This window comes from Lonchura striata, unplaced genomic scaffold, assembly GCF_046129695.1.
Source record: "Lonchura striata isolate bLonStr1 unplaced genomic scaffold, bLonStr1.mat Scaffold_91, whole genome shotgun sequence".
In the NCBI taxonomy this organism is placed as follows: Eukaryota; Metazoa; Chordata; class Aves; order Passeriformes; family Estrildidae; genus Lonchura; species Lonchura striata.
Window position 1 is genome coordinate 1329420 of NW_027461190.1, and position 21282 is coordinate 1350701.

The 21282-nt window shown below is 50.9% G+C and overlaps 2 protein-coding genes and 1 long non-coding RNA gene across 3 annotated transcripts in view; 2 read left to right on the forward strand and 1 right to left on the reverse strand.

Annotated features, from left to right (window-relative positions):
• The window catches only part of LOC110484634 (uncharacterized), a 164290-nt gene extending 147762 nt beyond the window's left edge, over positions 1 to 16528 (reverse strand). Inside the window, exons 1-3 of the mRNA XM_077790796.1 lie at positions 16465 to 16528; positions 6799 to 7261; positions 6431 to 6715 (exon numbers count right to left, since the gene is read on the reverse strand). Of these exons, the coding sequence (XP_077646922.1) occupies positions 6431 to 6715; positions 6799 to 7250 (737 nt within the window). The 5' untranslated portion in view covers positions 7251 to 7261; positions 16465 to 16528. The remainder of the gene's footprint in view (positions 1 to 6430; positions 6716 to 6798; positions 7262 to 16464) is intronic.
• Positions 1 to 21282, forward strand: part of LOC144248817 (uncharacterized) — a 32913-nt gene that overhangs the window by 2015 nt on the left and 9616 nt on the right. The gene's annotated exons all lie outside the window — the stretch shown is intronic.
• Positions 2195 to 5333, forward strand: LOC144248798 (class II histocompatibility antigen, B-L beta chain-like). Its single transcript, XM_077790786.1, has 4 exons — positions 2195 to 2370; positions 3375 to 3517; positions 4368 to 4644; positions 5177 to 5333. The coding sequence occupies exons 1-4, from the start codon at positions 2195 to 2197 to the stop codon at positions 5331 to 5333; spliced, it is 753 nt and encodes a 250-aa protein (XP_077646912.1).

Consider the following 21282-nt stretch of genomic DNA (forward strand, 5'->3'; position numbering starts at 1 on the left):
TGGTTCTCTGGACCCTGTGGCAGTGCTGCTGGCTGTGACAGACTCTGTACGAGGTAATGTAGGTGGTGGTGTGCCTGTTGGAAACTCCAAATAGAAATCATTACTTTTTAAGAAAAAGATGGTTAATTTAGGAAAACTTTCCTTTCTTCCCCCCCAATTACACTCCTTCAGGTATTATGAAGGAACTCTGGGGAAAGGGACTAGTGGAGGGAGGCCATGGAAAGGGGGAAAAGGAGGTAGGAATTTGTGGGAACATAAAAAAGGGGTAATAGGACAAGGGAAAGGAAACAGGGAAAGTGGGAGGGGGGCAGGGAGGCCACAGGAATTGGGGAAGGGTATTAGAAGAAGTGGGACTTATCGGACAGGAAAGTTGTTTTGATATGGAGGTGGAGTCTTGGATGGAAGGTGGCTTATCGGTGTTCTGTGCTCTTTCAGCTTTTGGGCTGTTGCTGGGATTTGGCTGCTGGTTTTGGGTTTAATTTCCCCGGTAGGCGTGTGGAGGACTTCCATGACATGGGTAATATTTCGCAGGTTTGCAGTTTGGTGCATGTTTGCTACCTTGCACTGGAACTCCACCAGGTCCTGTCACATCTGCTGCTTGGGGGCTTTTTCTTCCTTGTATTATATTAAATTCCACAATTTCTACATCTCCTAGACTGTGGAGTTATTTCCTGCGGTTATTCTTTTTTATAGCAGTCTGTTGAAACAAACACATCTTGTTTGTTATCATTCTGGGTTATGAAACCGTATCTGTTTTTGACATTGAACCATTTCCTGTCCCCAGAATGTTCATGACAAGGACTTTTTTACCTTGGCCAGCGGGTTTGCGTGTGTGTTGGTGATGCTGGACGTGGCGCCGGTGCTGGGGCGCTGCCGTGCGGGGCTCGTCCCGCTCCCGGCGCTGGCGGCCGCGCCGAGGCTCGGCCCCTTCTCCTTCCCGGGCTCTGTCCCGGCCGGTGCCCGCGGACGCTGCGGGCGCAGGAGCTCCGGAGCAGCAGCGGGGCGGGGGCGGCAGTTTCGCCCCAGGACTGCGGTTCTGAGCCGCCCCCGGCGGGGCTGCCCGCCCGCCGGCCTCGCCCGCCCGCCCTCGGCCCCGGGGCCGCGGCTGCCGCTCGTTGTCTCCGTGCGGGACCGCGCCGCGCTCCCCGCCCGTTTCCCGGACGCTGCGAGGGCTGATCATTTCTAGGTGTTCTGGAGAGGGCAGCGAGGTGAGTTAAAGTGCACAGGAGGCCAGTGAGGGCAGTTTGCTTGGAAATGGCCGAACTGGCCACAGTTCAAGCACCTCACGTTGTTAATGGGCACCACTGCCTCCTCCACCCCTTTGCTCACGGCCAGGGCTAAAGCAGTTTCTGAAGAAGAGGCCTTAGTGCAGGTGTCGACCATCTGTGGGATGAGTGGCTCTGGATCTTGGGGAAGAGCTCCGAGAAGCTTTTTGGTTTCCAGGTTGGCGTTAGACATTGCCATTTTTCCCAGGAGTTCATCCCTGGCCTCTACATTATCAATTTGGCGATCAATGGCCTCTGGGAGGTGGTCAACAAACTTAACAAATGTCTCTTCAACCCCCTGATGGATTGAAGAAAAGTTTTGGACAAGGGTGGTTCCACCAGGGATTTTTAAAGGAGCAGTCTTTGCAGCAGATTTGATGTCATCTAAGACATTGTTGGGCAGCATGACCTGATCCTCTGGTCTGCTAAATTCCCCCTCTCCTGCCAAAGTCTCAGGGCCTTCCTGGCCTTCGCCTAAAACTTCACTCAAGTCATACTTGGATAGGATTGGCTTTAAAAGTTTTTTCCACTGCAATAGTGCAGTGGTAATGTAATGGAAGGCATGGGGAATTAAGGTATGTCCTGTGAAAGTTTAGTCCAATACATTTTTAAAATATGGAGAATTGCGGCCATAGTCTCTGGCCGCTTTTCTCAACTCCTTCCCCTCAGTGTGAGGAATCCGCTCCCATCGCGGCTCCTTTCCCCGTTTAATGACGACAGGCGCCACAAGGCAATCGAGATCTCTCACCAAGTCCAGGTCCCCATCCCGCAGGGCTCCTCCCTGATCCGTGTCCAGCCTCCTCCCGGCCTGTTGTTACTGCCGGGGTGCCGCCGTCCTCATCCTCTTCGGAAGGTGGGTCGGGGCGGGCTGGAGCGCGCAGCCTCCGGCGGAGCGGTGGGGCCCGGTGACTCGGGGCCTGCAGGCCAGCATGGCGGGCTTCCAGACAGGCCCGCGTTCGGTTCCGCGGCGTGGGAACCGGGATGGGCTGGAGAAGGAGGGAACCACCCTCAAGGGCCCACTCGGGGATGTGGGCAGGGGACAGAAGGGGCTGGTCCCGACGGTGACACCATCGACGCAGCTGCGAGCGCAGGGGAGGGACCCGAGGCGGGGCTGTACAACTGACATTCCTGGAGCTGGGGACCAAACTGGGGACAGGGCAGTCGGGGACAAGGGAGCGGGGAAGGCTCTGCTGGAGTGGCCAGGGCCAGCCCGAGAGAGGGACTGAGTGGGGCTGGAGGCAGCAGGGAGTAGGTGACAGCCCTGTGCCCGTGGGCAGGGTCTGGCTCCCATCCCACCCATAGGGGAAGCAGGGTTAGGATCAGGGAGGGAGTAACACGGGGAACAAGAACCAGGGACCCAACTTTCTCACTTAGGCTTTACTAATTTAAAAATCAAATTGAAAATAGGATTAAACTTGCCCACTTTATAATTCCCCCCCACTTGTATATCATAAATGCATCACCCAACTTTCCCCCAGAACGAAACTGACAAAACATCTTCCTGGGAAGCCTCAGGAAAGTGCTCAAACAAAAACCGAACAAAAGTTTTTTAAATGAAACATTCCCTAGTACTAAGGTTGCTTTAATCTGAATATAAATCTCTCATTGAGCTGGGGATAAAAGATTGTCCATGTTTCCCAAACAACCCAAAATTCCCCCCCACGAGGCAAAAGGATGAACTTAAGATAAATGTGTTTGTGTGTGGTGCTCTCCCCTGGGCACCTGGCAGCCCACGCTGCGAGTACTCACCAATGCGAGGGACACAAAGGAAAAGCGAAACCTCGAGGGGGCTGGTGGGCTCCTGCCGGTCCTTTGGATTCTGAAAGCTTCCCTTCCAAAGCGGCAGCCTTCCCTCAGAATTCCAAAGGGGTGCCGACAGGCCAGGAGAAACAGTCCTCACAAAGCGTAGGAAGAAGCTCCTCCTGGAGCTGGTCCCAAACGACGCTTGAATTCCCAAACATCCCAGATCCGATGACCTTCAGGAGACGCTCTCCGGGACTGGACAACTGCCCAAGGTCCCTGTTCTGGGAGCCATTTGTTCCAGCCTGAACTGCTACGAGGAGAGTGCAGGGTAAAGAAGCAGAAAAGGCCTTTGCATGGTATCCACAGATACCATGGGACAGATACTCCAGGGACAGCAGCCAGGTACTGCAACAGCGACCCGCACGTTATGGAGCAAAGAAGGACTGCAGTGGGCTGGCTCTGCCGGTACAACCACGAGTATCTCAGCCCGTTCCTCACGGAGCGCCGAGGTGAGCGTGGGGCAGAGCGTGTGCCCTCGAGCCCTGCTCTGGCAATGACCCTGAGGCCCCTCAAAACCTCCCTGGGAATCGCCCCAGAGCCCTCAGCCCTCCTTGTGCCCATCCCCGAGACCTTCTGTCCCTGCCACTGACCCCCGTGGCTCTCCCAGTCCATCCCAGTCTCTCCCAGTGCCTCCCGGCTCTCCATCTCAGCCTGGCGTGGCGCTGCCGCCTCTCAGCCAATCAGAGCGCGAGTCTCTGATGACTCATCAGTTGCCAGGCAGACCCGCAGCGCCGCGTGCCCCGCGCTGGACTCGGCCTCCCAGTGCCGCGCGCTTCATTCCCAGTTCCTCCCAGTGCCGCCCCAGTCCCTCCCACTCCTTCCCAGCCCATTCCCAGTTCCTCCCAGTGCCGCCCCAGTCCCTCCCACTCCTTCCCAGCCCATTCCCAGTTCCTCCCAGTGCCGCCCCAGTCCCTCCCACTCCTTCCCAGCCCATTCCCAGTTCCTCCCAGTGCCGCCCCAGTCCCTCCCACTCCTTCCCAGCCCATTCCCAGTTCCTCCCAGTGCCCCCCATTCCCTCCCACTCCTTCCCAGCCTATTCCCAGTTCCTCCCAGTGCCGCCCCACTCCCTCCCACTCCTTCCCAGCCCATTCCCAGTTCCTCCCCAGTTCACTCCGAGATCTCCACCCTCTGCCAGTGTCCCCCATCCCCTCCCCTCTCTCTGAGTATCATCCCAGTCTTTCCCAGTTCATTCCAAGTCCCTCTCAGTCCATTCCCAGTCTGCCCCAAGGCCACACCACCCCTCCCCTCTCTCTCCACGTTTCTCCCAGCTGATCCCAGTGTGTTCCCGCTCTCTCCCAGTCACCCCCACCTTGTCCATCTCTCTTCTGCCCTCGAGCTCCCAGCCCAGCCCCGGCCACCTGCTCTGCTCCTTGGTGGATTTCTACCCGGCCCACACCCAGCTGAGGTGGTTCCAGGGCCAGCAGGAGCTCTCTGTGGTGGCCACCGACATGGTCCCCAACGGGGACTGGACCCACCAGCTCCTGGTGCTGCTGGAAACCTCACCCCGGGCCGGGCTCACCTCCACCTGCCAGGTGGAGCACGTCAGCCTGGAGCACCCCCTGAGCCAGCACTGGGATACAGGGGAGGAATTGGGGGCACTGGGACAGCCACTGGGATGTGCTGGTTTCAACTGGGAGAGGAGGTTGTGGATTTGGAAAGGCTAAGAAGGGGTTTGAAGGATACTGGGGAGGGTGGGATGGGGTTCTGGGGGTCCTGGTGGACACTGGGAGGGAGTTTGGGTGTGCTGGGTGTGACTGGGAGGGATGTGAGTGAGCCTGGAAGAGCTGGATGGAGATTGGGGATGGAAGAGCAGAGATTGGGACAAGGTTGGTTGTGCTGGGAAGAGACTGGGAGGGGTCTGGATGAACCCTGGTGGGGCTGGGAAGGGAATGAGAGAGAGTTTGGGGGTCCTGGAGCAGTGGGGGACAACTGGAAGGAGGCTGTGGGATACTGAGAGGGACAGGAGGGGCTTTGGTGGGTCCTGGGAAGGTGAGGAAGGGATCAAGAGGGAGGTTTCAGGGATCCTGAGTAGGTTGGGAGCAACCAGGAGGGTGCTTGGAGGGGCCTGGGTGCCTGTGAGAGTTTCTGGGGGGTCCTGACCCCTGCGGAGACCCCAGAGATGCTGCTGGATGCTGCCAGAGCAAGATGCTGGCAGGAACTGGAGACTCCGAGTTGGGCTTCATCTTCCTGGCACTGGGGATCTGGTTCTACCTGCACAAGAAAGGGGGGTCCCGTGAGTCGTATCCCACCTCCCCCAGAATGTGAATGGTCCCCCTGGGGACCCCAGCCCGGTGTCACCCCCCGTTCTCTGCCCACAGAGCTCCTGAGCCACTGGCAGTGAGAGCCCCTCCCCGTGGCCCCGGACCCGGCCGGGATCCCCGCTCCATCCCCACGCTGATTTTGGGGGGGTCGAGTGTCCCCCAGCCCTGCTGTCACTCTGCCCCTGCCCCCCTGCTCCCAGTGTTCCCAGTAAAGCTTCCCAGTTAAACCCAGCCCAGTTCATGGGGGCACTGGGGAGGGACTTGGGGGGACCCCACGGCGGGGCCGGCCCTGGGCAGGGAGGGCGGGTCCAGGTGGGGAACACTGCCTGCTGCGGGTCTGCCCGGCAACTGGTGAGTCATCAGCCCCGCTCTCGCTGATTGGCTGACTCTTCTCCACCGCGTTCTCTCATTGGCTGAGGAGAGGCCCGGCAGTGCAGAGAAGGAACGGGAGAGATCCCGCCCCGAGCACCGGCACGGGGACAACAGACCCGGCCTGGGCACAGGGAGGGAATTTATTACCAACCAAACCACGGCAGCACCAGGAGAAGGGAAAGAAATCCCTCCAGCACCTTCCCCCACCCAACGGGGATCACCCATAACAGGGTTATCCACCATGGAGAGACGGGGACATCCGAGTTTAGACCAAAACCAATTTTATTCAGTGTACCAGGTGTTTATACAGGGATTGACTTGTATGGTGCTTATAGAGGGCTCTGTTTCTGGTAACAATTTCCCATTGGTTACACATTCTTCGTGACATCCAGTAACCTGGGAACATTTATGTTATCACAAAGACTCACACCATGTTGCTTGGTCAGTCTTCTTGCCCAGGGAGACTTCAAGTGTGTCTGTGTCTCCCACAGTTTCTGCTCAGTCAGGCCTCAGATATCGGGCCCCTTGATCAGCTCCATTGCTTTACTCTCTGTTTTATTCCCCATACCGGGGCACCAGGGCTCTGCCCAACAGGGGTCACTGGGGATCATCCAGCCCGGATCCTCCCATGGGGGATGGAGCTGCAGGAGCACACCAAGCTCTTCCCTCACTCTCTTCCCTCACTCCAAGCTCTTCCCTCACTCGGGGCACTCACAGGGCTTCCCTTACTGGTGCCTCCGTTGGTGTTGTGTCAGTTGAGAGCTCCCGGAGAAGTTCTTCCCACACTTCCCACACTCGTAGGGCCTCTCTCCAGTGTGGATGCGCCGGTGCTCAGTGAGGCTGGAGTTGCGGTTGAAGCCCTTCCCGCAGTCGGGGCAGCGGAAGGGACTCTCCTCTGTGTGAATCCGCTCATGTAGGAGGAGATTGGAGCTGGTCTGAAACCTCTTCCCACACTGCGGACACTCGTAGGGCCTCTCCCCAGTGTGGATGCCCTGGTGTCTTCTCAGGTGTGAGCTCCGCCCAAAGCTCTTCCCACATTCCAAGCACTCATAGGGCCGTTCCCCAGTGTGGATCACCTGGTGCCAGATCAGGCAGACCTGTGTCTGAAGCCCTTCCCACACTTCCCACACTCGTAGGGCCTCTCCCCAGTGTGGATGCACCGGTGCACGGTGAGGTCGGAGTTGTGCTTGAAGCCCTCCCCGCAGTCGGGGCAGCGGTAGGGCCTCTCCTCTGTGTGACTCCGCTCATGTCTGAGGAGATTGGAGCTGCTCTGAAATCTCTTCCCACACTCCCCACACTCATAGGGCCTCTCCCCAGTGTGGACCCTCTGGTGCTGGATCAGGCTGGATCTCCAGCTGAAACCCTTCCCACATTCCAAGCACTTGTGGGACTTCTCCCTGCCATGAGGCTTCTCCACCAGCTCCGAGCTCCGCCTGGATCTCCGCCTGCCTTCCTGGCTCAGGGGGGCTCTTTCCTCCCCGCAGCTCCCTGGGCTGGGTTTGCAGCTCCTCCTCCTGCAGCATCTCCGGGGCTTTTCCTCCTCCTCCATCCAGCCACGCCCTGGAAATGACAAATCCTGATTTGACAGAAAAACAAGAGAAAAGCTCCTTGTACTGGAGGTTCCTCCTTGCCCAAGTTCATCTCAGGAAGTCACTGGGAATCTTGTGTCTATAAGAACCTACAAAACACCAAGATTTAGCTCAAAAATCCTGCAAACTTCAAGACACAGTACAAAACCTCCCCAAACATAACAGCTCAGCAAATCCACCTCCAAAACATAAAGATTCAGCTGCCACATAAAACCAAAGCACCAACATTTAGCCCAAGAAAGCTCAGAAACACCAAGATTCACCCCGTGAAAATCGTGGATCCCCCTCCACAGTCACCTGCTGCATGTGGAGGGAGCAGCGCTCCTGGGGCTGGGGGGAGGCTGCAGACACAGGGAGGGGTGGAACCTTCTGCTGCTTCCTCTTTCTGCTCCTCCTCCTCCTCCTCCTGTGTCTCTCCTCTTCCTCCTGCTATTCCTCCTTCTCCTGCACAATCCCACCCTCTTCTGCCACCTGCATCGTTTGACCATTCTGTTCCTCAAGCCTGCTTCTCCTTCCCTTCTCCTCCTGCCCCCAGGCCCAGCACCCACTGCCGGCTCCCTCTTCCCCCCAGCCCCACAGCATCCCAGCGCAGGGGCAGGGATGGAGCTGGGGCAGGTCGGGCTGGGGCAGCGCTGGGCTCTCGGCCGCTCCCGCCCGCACTCGGTCCCCACTGCAGCCGCTCCCGCCAGGACAGCGCGGGGGGGCCGGCCTTGGCGCTGCCCCACTCCCACCTCCCCAAATTCCCCTCGCGGGGCCACGGGGCCGAGGGGGGGCGCAGGTTGGTCCAGGTGGGGAATGCTGAGATAATTTCAAGAGTGGGACCCCAAGAAGAAGAATTGGAATTTGTGGTAGACACAGGGGCAGAATGAACCTTTCTGTTAAATATTCCAAAAGGTTATAGTGTAAGCAAAGATACCGTAATAGTAACAGGAGCAAAAGGAGAGAGTTTCACAGTACCCATTATTAAAAATGTGGCAATAGAGGGAGAAACTAAATTTTGGATGAGGGATGTTTTCTTGGTCCCAGGGGCAGGTAGCAATTTATTGGGACAAGATTTACAGGTGAAATTAGGAATAGGGGTTGTTCCAGAAGATGGGAAGATGACAGCTAGACTTTTAAAACTAGGCCAGGAGGATGGAAGAAGAATTAACAAGGAAGTTTGGGCTGGGGAGGGAAATAGGGGAAGATTAAATATTGACCCCATAAAGATTACAACTGAGGAAAAAAAAATTGTCCCATACATGTACGGCAGTATCCTGTATCTTTAGAAGGACGGGAATGTTTAAAGCCAGTAATAGAAGGACTAATAAAGGATGGACATTAGAACCTTGTATGTCTCCCCATAATACCCCAATACTCCCAGTAAAGAAGCCTGATGGGAGCTATAGACTGGTACAAGCCTTAAGGGAGGTTAACAGAGGAACTCAGACCCGCTATCCAGTGGTACCAAATCCTTATACTCTTTTCAGTAAAGTTCCTCCCCAGCATCAGTGGTTTAGTGTAGTGGACCTTAAAGATGCCTTTTGGGCTTGCCCATTAGCCCAGGAGAGCAAGTTATCTTTGCTTTTGAATGGAAGGACCCACTAACTGGAGAAAACAGCAATTAAGATGGACAAAACGACCACAGGGGCTTACAGAATCCCCAAACTTATTTGGACAAGCTTTAGAAACAATACTACAAACTTTCCCCACTCCCCCTGAAATATAAATTATCCAATAAGTGGGTAATCTTTTACTTTCTGGGGAAGCTGAAGCTGGAGAGGCTACTATAAAGCTTTTGAATTTTCTTGGGGAAAAAAGATTAAGGGTATCAAAAGGGAAGCTGCAATTTGTAGAATCAGAGGTAAAATATCTTGGACACTTGCTTAGTAAGGGTAGTTGGAAGCTCAACCCAGACTGAAACACAGGGATTCTATCCCTTCCCCCTCCCTCTTCAAAGGGGGAAATCAGAAAGATACTCAGATTATTGGGATATTATAGATTGTGGATTGAAGGAAATACACAGGCAGTAAAATTTTCGAATAAAAAAAACTGACAGAGGGAGATGATATAAAATGGATCAAAAAGGGTAATGAAAAACTAAGAAAAAAGAAGTAAAAACTAGCCCCAATATCAACTTTAAGCTTACCTTCACTAGCAACACTCTTTCATTTGTATGTAAATGAAAAAAAAGGGGTAGCTCATAGGGTTTTGTTTCAAGAGTGGGGAGGAGTAAAGAGACCCGTGGCTTATTTATCAAAGATGTGGGATCCAGTAAATCAAGGCTGGCCAGTGTGTATTCAAGCTACAGCAGCTACTGCAATCCTAGTAGAGGAAAGTCATAAACTGACTTCTAGAGGTAAATTAATTGTAATTGTGTGCACACCTCATGCAGTACTAAATTTCTTCCAATTTGCATTGTGATTTTTATCTTGAAATACATAACTTACTGTACTCTAGGATTGAAAAACTAGTTTACAGCTGTGACATAGCAAAACCTGCTATTAATTTGAGTCAATGCAGGCTGTTCAATCAACTGTTCTCAGTGTGTAAAGTTAAACTAAAGGTAATACCAACTGCTTGGTAGGTCAATGAGAAACAATTTTCCTTCCAACCAGTCCTTTTTCATGTACCCAAATGTGTTTTGCTTTCTTAGTTTTTTTGTTTTGTTTGTTTGCTAGTTTTTCTGGAAGTGCTAACTACTTGCAGTGTATCTAGAACAGCAAATAAAATTGTGCATACAAAACACTTGTAAAAAAATAGGGTTCCTTTTTTCCCACAATGGGAGGTGGCTACATATAGAAAAGGGAAACTACAAAGCTAGATGAAGAAAAAGTTTCAGTATCTTCTAATGTAAACAATTTGTTACTTCCAGCATCACAGTGGGTGTGTGACACACACATATGAAAAAGATGGTGAGGGAGATCTCTGTTTACTACGGTTTCCTATTTCTTTAATGAGTTAGAGAGCTATGAAGCAATTGTGATTCCTTGTGTGGATTACCCAGGCCTGCAGGGAGGGCTTGGCCATGGTTCCCTCTGTGCTGCAGGCAGCCCTGCAGCGTGGCAGCAGTGGCTTGCCTCTGGTGAGTTTGCAGGCAGGGTGCTCCAGCACTGCAGTGCTCAGGGGCAGTTTCCTACTTTGACACCAAAGCTTAAATTCAAGAGTGCCTCTTCCCATCCAGTTATTGTTTGTACTGTAAGAACCTCTTCAGAGAGTGTCTCCTGGCAGTCAAAAAGAGAGTATTGCAGAGATAAATTCCTTACTTGCTGTCTCCCCCACTGTATCCACATTTTGTCTATTCCCTCTTCAAATTATAGATTTGTAAAACTCATGCTCTGTGTCCTCAGGCGCCCTTCCCAAATCAAACCTTGGCTTCTTTGCAAATTATATTGCACTAACAAGGATTGCCTTAAATTTTTTATTGCAGGCAAGATCACTTCAGAAGTAAGTTGTTGTTTACCTTGTTCCTACAACCCTTTCAAGCTTGTGAATGGAAAATTGTGACAGCAAAATAAGTCTTTAGTTTTAGCACTGTCAGCTGTGGGTAGCTGGTAGCCCTTGGCGGAGGGTGCCGTGAATTACAGGCCTGCAGAATACATTAAACAAAAGTAATTAAATTTGTAAGGAAGTTGAAAAAGGAGGGAGAGGTGATTGGCAGACTCACCTCTCCAGGATGTAGGACTAATGTTAGAAAGTGGACTGATATTGGAATGTGGATGTTGAAACGTGAAGAGAGAAAAAAAGGGCGAAACAGAGAGAAAGGGAGAAGAGAGAAGAAGAGAGAAAAAGAGAAAGAGAGAGAAAGGGAAAGAGAGAGAAAGAGAAAGGGAAAGAGGGAGAGCGAAATACACCCCAAAATCCCCATACCGCAGCTATTTGTAAGTTCTCCCTCATTCCTGCTAGACAGAGTGACAAGGGGAGGGGAGTGAGGAAGTACAGTCAAAGGCAAAGCTGTGAAAAAGAGGGAGAGCGGACCACCAATAGAGATAAGATCAAAGCAGAGATAGCTGACTCTCACAATGTGCTTTATTTTTTTAAACAAGACTTCTTTTTTTTCCTTCTGATTTTTGTTGTTAAGGAAAGGAGGCTTTTGTTCTGAAGAACGGGTCTGTAAGACTAAAACAGTTGGATGTTGCCTAAAAAGCAAAAAACCAAGAGATGTGATACATCTTGTGTTAAATTTGGGCTAGTCTTTTTTTATTTAACTAATTATAGCTCACAAGAAGAAGAATTGGCCTCTGCAGCAATTAGCACAGCTGGATACAAGAAGAAGAAGCAGCTACAGAAAAATTTTTTAGTTAAACCCAGAAAGTTTTGAAGAAAACTAATGGTGAAAGTTAATGCAGTATTGTTTTTCTTTTAACACTGTGTTATAAAGAAGTCTTTTCCAGGTACTACTAAAGCAGCAATCCCAACCATGGAAAAGAGGGTGAATTCATGCCAGCAAAATAAAAGAATTTGTGAAGAAACGTGAGGAATGGACTATCACATCTAAACCAGGTGATACCAAATTGACTTTCAACCAGGACTGGGTGGTAATGGTTTGGGAAGACCCAAATGATCCAAGGCAGGTACAAAGAATAACACCTAACTGAGAAATAAGGCAAAGCTTGCATCACTGGTTCTAAGCCCTGCCTGAATAAGCCCTGAGACGCCTCCGACACCTCCTTGGCAGAGGAACACTGCCACTTCAAACAGGAGGGTCGGGAGTGTTTGAGTCAAAGAGTTCTGATAGTCTGGCCGTAGCCTGTGGCTTGTACAGGCAAGAAGGGAAATTGCCATTAATACTATGCTGTATACTTTATTTGATTCATCCCCATATTGGACATGGCAGCTGGGTTATAAGTGAATGTTTAAATTATGAGAATAATTGGCATTGTAGCTCACAAAATCTATGTTCTCGTGGCAAGAAGTATTGAGTACTGAATCAATCCCCTATACAGAAAGACCTCAAAAACTGCAGTAATAAATTGCTTTTGTAGATGGGGATTATCAATGCCTGTGGACTGAGAGATACCTGAGGAATGGTGGAAAACCACAGTTAAAAGGTGTCAAAAACAATTTGCCTGGAAATGAGTAAAAAAGGAGTGACAAGGGAAACAGAGGGCAAGCCTGGATTGAGCACTGCACTCACCAGCGAGAAGATCACACGTACCTGCTGTGGGCAGCAGCCCCACAGGCAGGGGAGGTGGGGGTATAAGCCAAGCCAGACCTCTGTCATTCCTGTTTCTGTCTCTCATTTGTTGTCTTTTCCCTTCTGAGATAGCAGCAAGATCGTGTCACAAATGCTACAGAAAGTATCACATGGAAAGAAACCAAAGTTCCTTTTTATTACACACACCCATGTCAACAGCCACTGTTATAACCCATCCAAATTAAGTACCTGCAGGAAAAAGGGGGAAAATTATCACATTACAAAGAACGTAGGAAAAAGTAGTAATACTTGGGGCATGGAATGTCCAAAAGGAGAGAGATGGATTTGTTTTACATTTGATCTTAGAAATATAGTCCAAGATTCGGTAAAGAGACAATTAGTAAAAAAAAAGGTAAAACAAGCACAGCAGTCTAGCTCTGTGTTAACCCCAAATTATATCCTGAGTCATATTAAATGACTCCAAGCAGTTATAGAGAAGATAATAAACAAAGCTGCTCAGGCATTGGAATTAATATGGAGTCTGCAAAGCCAAACATCACCTGCAGTGCATTAAAATAGGTTGGCTTTACACTAGTTATTGGCTAAAGAATGGGGTGTACAGATTGTTGAAAATAGATGGCAATGAGGATGTCATCCTGGAAAAAACAAAGGATATCAGAAAAAAATTATGACCCAGGTATCAGTCCAAAAATGGGAAAATAACGTTAAAAACTAGCAAGTGGGGTAATGTATTGAGAATGGGATGGTGGAAGAAATTAGGATTCTTCCTTTTATGTGTTACAAGTGTTTTGATATTTCTTCTTTGTTTAATCCCATGTTTTATTTGATTACCAACAGAGTCCAAAGAATGCAAGAGGACAGGAAATATTCTTTATAAATCATTTGTCTTGAGCAGTAAGAGGTGGGATTGTGAAAAATGCATATTTATGATTGGCTTTTCGCAAATGTTACAATTAATATTATATGTGTCATGTTAGAAAGTTATGCTGTATTAATTCCCTTATGTATTGTGTTAAGTGTAGTTTTAGGTTACAACATAATGTTAAAATAGAGATTATGTATGTGGGGGGAGTTTTCTTTTTAGGAATGAGATGCTCCCTTCGAAGAACACCTAAATCTTCCAAAGGAGAGGAATTTATGGCTTCTTATCAGGAGAAGCTAATTTCTTCAGGCCTTGCTCAGACTTGAAGACACCAGGGGATTAAAGGGAACAGTTGACATACAACAGAGTTTCTTGTTTAGAACAGAATGTACGCATAACCATGAAGAATGTATGAATATGCAACAAGTGTCTTGGTTTAAGGGTGATTCCTTTGTTCACAAGTCAAGCTTTTCTTGACTTAGGGTCTGAGAGCATCTGGACATCCGTAATTCTTTGCTCTTTTTGTCTTGTAATTGTCCTAACTCTAATTGTATTATTATTTTTAAAACCATTTTATTACTATTAAACTTTTAAAATTTTAAAAACCAAGTGATTAGAGTTTTTCAAAATTTTCAAAACTAGATGAGATTTAAAGGTGACCCTTTAACTCATGAACAATAAATAGATGATTTGAAGGAAAACAAAAAAGCAGTAGATTATGGGGGGGGCACAACTGAGGCTGCTGAAGGCTGCTGTGGAAGAGAAGCTGCATTCCAGGCACCCAGGAGGAGCTTCAGAAATGCAAATTAGCACTGCTGGGGCAAACTGGGGACAATGTACCTGGCTCTTCTTGCCTGGGGCAGGAATTGGCTGATTCCCTCTGCCCCTCACCCCAAGCTCTGCCTGCTTGCACAGATGGAATCTGCACAGCTGAAGGCAGAGCCCATGCTGAGGATCTCTGACTCTGCAACAGAAATGGCTGAAGCTGCAAAGGGAAACAGCAAATGGAGAATGTTGTGAAAACTTCACTAAAATAAGGGGGGGATCATCCCTCTGCCCACTCCAACATCTGCTGTCACTGTCTGTGCTGTACAGGGTGTATCAGAGCACTGGGGTTTCTGCTACAACAAGTTCAGGGAAATCAGCTGGAATTCAAGTATATGATGAAGGATTAAGAAAAAAATGGTCAATTGATGCAGCCCCAGCTTGAGGGAGCGCCCAAACATGGGGAAAAGATGAAGGCCACCAGAACAAATCCTACAACACCATGGACCAGCCCCTGGGAACCAAAATGATTTTGTGAAAAATGCATGTTATATGGCTCTGTGCAGATAGTTACTACATGTATTATGTTATAATGATAACTTGTGCTGTATGAACATCTTAATAGTATGGTAAACGTAGCTTTGTAGATAAAATTAAGCTTTAGCAGTTAAAAGAGAAAATATGCATGTGTGTGTGTGTGTGTGGGGGGGGGGGTTAAGGAATGAGAACACCTAAATTCGCTCAAGGAACACCTAAATTCTCCAGACAAGAGGAATTTATGGTTTTCTTACTAGAAGAAGTTAATTTCTTCAGGCCATGCTCAGACTGGAGGATGCCGTGGGGATTAAAAAAAAATAGCTGACATACAACAGACAGAGTTACTTGTTTGAAATAGAATGTATGCATAACCATGAAGATATAAGAATATGCAACAGTGTATTTTTTTAGGGGTGATTCCTTTATTCACAAGGTATTCTTGTTGTGGCTTAAGCACCCAAGAGAGCATCTGTCCATCTGTAAGTCTTTGCTTTTTAATGTCTTGCAATTGTCCTAACCCTAAATTTTTAGTAGTCTAATTGTATTTCTACTTCTATAACCATTTTACTAGTATTAAACTTCTAACATTTTAAAAACCAAGTGATTGGCGTTTCTCACAAATTCATATCAGGAGACAGAGAACCCATTTTTCATTTGAATGGCATAATTTGATTACAAGCTGTCCTCAGAATAAGAACCAACCAGACAGCTCCAGCTCCTGACCTTCCTGCCGACCAAGCCACTGAAACGAGGAACACAACATTTCACCAGAGAATGGGATCAGATTATCTCTTACCAGAAAAAGCAGGAGTTTGTGGAAAACTAAATGGCTCAAACTGCTGTTGGCAAAGAGATGACGAGATAACTGCTAAAAATTATAAGAAAGGAAATAGGAGAGCAGTTTATGTATTGGTCTAAACATGGAAAGGATGGGAATGGGACACGCTTTCCTGGCTCCCTGGCACACCAGGGGATAAAGGAATGCTGCTTCTCCTCTTCTGTGCTGCAGCAACTCTCATCTTTTTACCATGCTCCACACCTTGGCAGTGCAGCTCATCCAGCAGCTGAGCCAGGGCATGCAGGTGGCAGCCAGGCCTCCTGATCCACAAACGGCTACAAAAGGACAGGGAATGAGGGCACCGAGAATAATCCCAAAACCAAAGAGGACCCGGGAAGGACAAAACAGAGACAAGGAGTGAATCTGCCTGGACATAGGGCCGGGCACCTGTAGATAAGGGGAGAAACCATCAGTTCCAATAAATGGTACAAATTGACCCAGAGAGCTGCTCAAAGTCCCGCTACATTCCCGAACTTCGAGGAGAAGAACAAAGACTTAACAGAGCCATGAATATCGGCTGTTCTACAAAAGGAGGGTGCACATTAACGAGGGCAGGCTCCAGGCGCATCGGGAAGTCGGAACCTTCCAAGGAACTCAGCCGGTGGGCAGAGGCAGAGGGAGATCGGCCGGGAAAATGAGGATAAAAAGGAGGCTGCGGACTACAGCCACGGCAGAGAGCGCACGGCAAATGCCCCACGGCCTCTGCCCCTGCTCGGCAATAAAGTCACTTTGACAGGACTCCTCGCTCTCCGCCGGGCACACGAACCTCCGGCGACGGGAATTTCCCCGCCCGCTGCCGGCCGCGGGGCAGCCCCTCTGTCCTACCCACAGCAGCCGGGCCGAGCCAGCGCTGCTCCGGCAGCGGCTCCTGCCCGGCCCCGGCGGGAAGGAGACCGCGGGCAGCCGCTCCCGCAGCGCCCTCAGCCCGGGGCCGGCACGGGCCGGACACGGCACCGGCGAGCCGCCGGAGCCCCCTGCCGCCCCCTCCGCCCGCAGCCGGCCCCGAGCCCCCGCAGAGCCCAGCGCGGCTCCCACCTGCGCCGGGGCCGCCTCCGAGCTCCGCCGCCGCCGCCTCACCGCGCTCCGGCCGCTGCCGCCGCTGCCGGGCCCGCACAGCCGCTCGGCCAATGGCGGCGCTGCGCGGCCACGGCCGCCCTCAGCCCGCCGCCGGGGCCGCGCCGCGCCCCACTCCCACCAATCAGCGCGCCGCAACCGCGACTGACGGCACCGGCGGCCAATGGCAGCGAGCTCGGGGCGGGCTCTGCGCACGGCCCCGCCTCGCCCCGCGCTCTCGGCGCCCCCGGGCTGCGTGAGGGGAAAGCCGGAGATGAGGAACAGCCCCGGCACGGGCCCGGCCCGAGCCGGGATTGAGCTGCCCACACAAACAAACTTCTCCGCGCCTCCCGCCACGGCTTTCCCGGCCCTGCGCCTCCCGTGCCTCCGCCTCTGCGGGAAGCCCAGGAGCCTCACTTCTCCTGCCCCTCGTTAGCGCATCAGTGCTTCGCTTTGATTTCCCCCAAAAAGGGAAACCTGCCCGAAGCCCTGTGGGTGGGTGGGGGAAGAGAGAGGTTTCTGTCAGAAAACTCCAAAGACTCGGAGCAGGAGAAGAAGTCAGTGCAGAGCCTTAAATGCAGCTTTCCCCACGCCTCCCTGCTCCCAGCTGCACCTCCTCCCCCGGCAGGGCAGGAGACAGGGAATGGGGCCATGCTCAGCTCATCCCCCGGGGCTTCTCCCTCTGCTCAGGGACAGGAGTCGTTCCCTGCTGCACCCTGCGCTCTCTCCCGGCCGAGACTTCTCCAGGAACTTCTCGGAGCGGAGTCCATCCCCTGGGCACAGCCCCCTCCGAGTGCTGCAGCGTGGGTCACTGTGCCACGGGCTCAGTCCTGCCAGGACAGGCTGCTCCAGCGGGGCCCCTCTGCCCGCGGGCTCACAGCTCCTCTCAGGCATCGCCGAGCTCCAGCCCGGCTCCTCCAGGGGCTGCAGGGGATCTCTGCATCCCCACGGACCTGCAGGGGATCTCTGCATCCCCATGGACCTGCGGGGGGATCTCTGCATCCCCATGGATCTGCAGGGGGATCTCCGCATCCCCAGGGACCTGCAGGAGATCTCTGCATCCCCATGGATCTGCAGGGGATCTCTGCATCCCCATGGATCTGCAGGGGATCTCCGCATCCCCATGGACCTGCAGGGGTATCTCTGCAGCCCCATTGTAATATATGTTATGGAATAATTCGTGCTTATGTAAAATATACATCAAGTCAGTTGTGCTTGTACAAAAAGATTCTTAAAGTTTTAAATGACCGGTGGTTGCATCCCGGGCTGGAGAAACCACAGATGGAAGAGAAAGAAAGACCTAATTTCCAAATGAAAAAAGGTAGCTCGGTGCAGAGATGGGCTCTTTCCGGGGACAATCCAGGAGACACCCAATGTTTAACCCCTGGTCTGCCGGGGAGCCAGGAAACCAGGCACACGGGCATTCCGCTCTGGAAGCTTCTGAGGAGGCTGCTGGGCTGTGCTTCAGCAGAGGAGATGGAATGTGGCTTACCACTCTGCCCTTCTCTAAAAACGGAGAATGGGTCAGGAGGTTTGGGCTCTGAGCACACAGCAGCCTGGCCCAGGCACAGGCCGTGGTGGGACAGGGGCACAGGAGCCTTCTGTGACTGACCGTGGCTCTCTGGTTTCTCTCTGCAGGCTGCCAGCTCCTCACGCCATGGAAACGGCCCCGCTCGGCCTGCCGGTCTGGGAGGGCTGGAGGGCTGTGGGTATTCATTTGCTATCAAAAATAAATTGTGGTTTTTTGACATTGTCATCATCAGAACATTTCTTTCATCCTTTTCCAAGCTTTTGGCCCCACTTCCTCCAGGGTAATATTTTTGTGTCCTTCCTCAGCCACTTGATGGCATTTGGCAGGGGGGGGTTAGCAATGTGAAAAGTTCAACAACAGCTCCAGTTGCCAACTGCAGCAGCCCCTTCAGGAGCCCTGAGCTGCCAGCGAGGTCCACCTGTGCCTTGCAAAAGGGAGTGGTTTGCAGCGATGGGGTTGGTGCCCTGCTGGAAAAGCTGGGAGCAGATCAGAAGTGGCAAAATGCTATTTTGGCTCAACCCCCACCCAGGTTCTTTATCTTTTCCCTCTGCTCGGTGATAGGCAGACAGGGCTGGATCCAGCGAGGTTCAAGTTCTGGGTGCTCCCTGGCACCAAAGGGATCAAGTAAACTCTTGTATGCAGTGACTGCAATAGAGCTACTGAAGGAGAAAAGGGAATGTCATGAGATGGGGAATCCTTCTTGTCTCCTTTGTCTCCCCAGGAGCCCCTTGGGAAGGGAAATGCCCACACGGGTTTATCTGACTCCTTCCAAGTGTGGGCCAGGGCCAAAAGTGAAGATGATAAAAAAAGTTGCAGACTTCCCATTCTTTAGGAATCCATTAAGCACAGGAAAACGGCATGGATTCATTTGTCATGTGTGCATGCGAAAGGCAGAAAGGTCAGAACAAGGAAGACTTATTTTACTTCTTCATTTTGGAGATCCCTCCCCAAAATGGACCCCTGAGTCATTTCAGGGAACAGAACCACACATGCTTAATTGCCTTTTTGCCAATTAGCATGTGAAGCGGATCAGAGGAAGTGACAGGGATATGAATATGCATTCATATTTTGTGTATTCAAGACCTCTGTAAATAAAAAAGCTTTGTAATACCTGTGATTTTTGCAGTGTGCATTAGGGAATTATCCCACGTAATGCCCGGCTGTCTCAATAAACATACACTTTCTAACTTTAAACTCTTAGAGAGATTTTGTCCATCTCAGTTGGATATCGATATTAGATTGATATTCATATTTTAGTAAATCATTGTCTTAAAGAAGTCCTAGTATGTGAATTAACATGTCTTTTCTTAATATTCGAGTAATTATTCTTGCATTGCTTCAAGATAAACTGGTATGATTCAAAGAATATCCACTGAGGTATACACAGAGCTTGGATTTTTCATAAGCAAATTGCAGTTGTAAAGTTTTTTCACTGAATTCTGCCATTTGTCATCATTTTAAAAGTCAGCTATTAAAGTCAATAACAAAATTTCTAACTTCTAACAAAGAGAAAAAAGTATATGGTTTGCACTAGATAAAATATAAATACAGAAAATGTCTCCCCACCAAGTTCCTTGCCCTGATCAAAACATCTCCCAATCAAGTTCTTCACCCTGAACCTGGCTGGTAAAGAAAAATGTTATCAGTAAACCTGGATGAAACTTTGCATAAGTTAATAGTATTCAAAATCCATGTTCTGTTCCTGTTATTATTTATTATACAAAGAAAAAAGGGGAAAGGGGTTGGATTGAGGGTACACCCTCCTCCCCTCTGAGTCTGTTCTCATGTTTTACAATAAATCCTACAACAGTACGATACAGCTGTCTAAAATATGGACACTGGAAACCACAGACAGCATTACAAATGATCACCTGCCTAATGGACAATTCATAGAAGGATTTGATTTGTTTACAAATTATTTCTCAAGTTTACAAACAGTTTTTCTGTTTACAGGCTGTTTTGTGGCAGTTGGGTTTTTCACTGAAGGATCAAGTGCTGAAAAGTTGTTTTTTAAAATTGGGTTTTTCTGTAAGGGTTAAATGGGCTCAGGGTTAAATAACTTTCTGCTCTTAGACATAAGTTGAATTTGTAACCAAGAATCATTATGCCTGTGACCTGAGTTCTCCCCTAACAGTTCCTGGAGGGGAATGCTGCAGCTCCAGTGTAAATTAGATGCACACTGTCCTCTGTCCCCATGTTTGCAAAGGGCCCTTGCAGATGGGTGACAGAGAACAATACACAGAATTTTATACAGAAAATAAGGGTGAGGTGTTACCATGATTGACAGGGGGAACTCTGCTTGGGCGGGGACTGTGCCTCACCTGCTGCTGTCAGCGCTGCCCGGGCCCCAGGGCTCAGAGCAGCATTCCTGCCCTGGTCCACACGTTCCTGGTCTGTGTCCCACGGCCGTGCTTAGGATGGCCACCATGTGGGACGTGTCCCGAGGAGGCCGTGCCAGCTTCTGTGGAGGCCCCGTGCCCTTCCCGCCGCGGCTGCGTCGGCAGCTGCGGGGGCTCCTGCTGCTCTGAGCCCGCAGAGCAGGGCAGCGTTTGCTGATGGGCTGAGCCCTTCCTAAAGATCCTGTTGGGCTGTCTGACACACCTGGGGCAAGGCATTCCTTCCACCCTGGGCCACTCTGGGGGGCTGGGGGTGGCCCCAGGGCAGGTGGCAGTGCGTGCAAGGGCCCTTGGTGACACGGTGCAGCATGGTCACCGTGGAATGGAACGGGGCAGGGATTCCAAGGGCCCTTGGTGACACGGTGCAGCATGGTCACCGTGGAATGGAACGGGGCAGGGATTCCAAGGGCCCTTGGTGACACGGTGCAGCATGGTCACCGTGGAATGGAACGGGACAGGGATTCCAAGGGCCCTTGGTGACACGCTCTGGCAGAGGTGTTGGCAGTTACAAGTTACAGTTACACTCCACAGTGCTCGGTGCACACGACGAGAGAGGACGCGAGAGAGCGGTGCTGTGAGGAGCCCTGCACAGACACTCGTTCCTTGCTGACCCAGAGCTTTCCTGAGGTATTACTCCTGCAGGTGAGCTCGTGGCCAGACCAGAGCACTTGGTGACCCCTGGCCTTCCCGAGGCATCTCTTCTGCAGCTGCCCTCGAGGGCAGACTGTGGCATTTGCTTTTCACTGTCCTTGTCAGGAGTCTCCTGTCCTTGTGGCTGGAGCCCCCAGGACCAGAGTGCAGGACTTGCCGTCCTGTAGCCTTCCCAAGTCTTCACTCTTGCAGGTGCCCTCAAGGCACGACTGCAGCACTTGC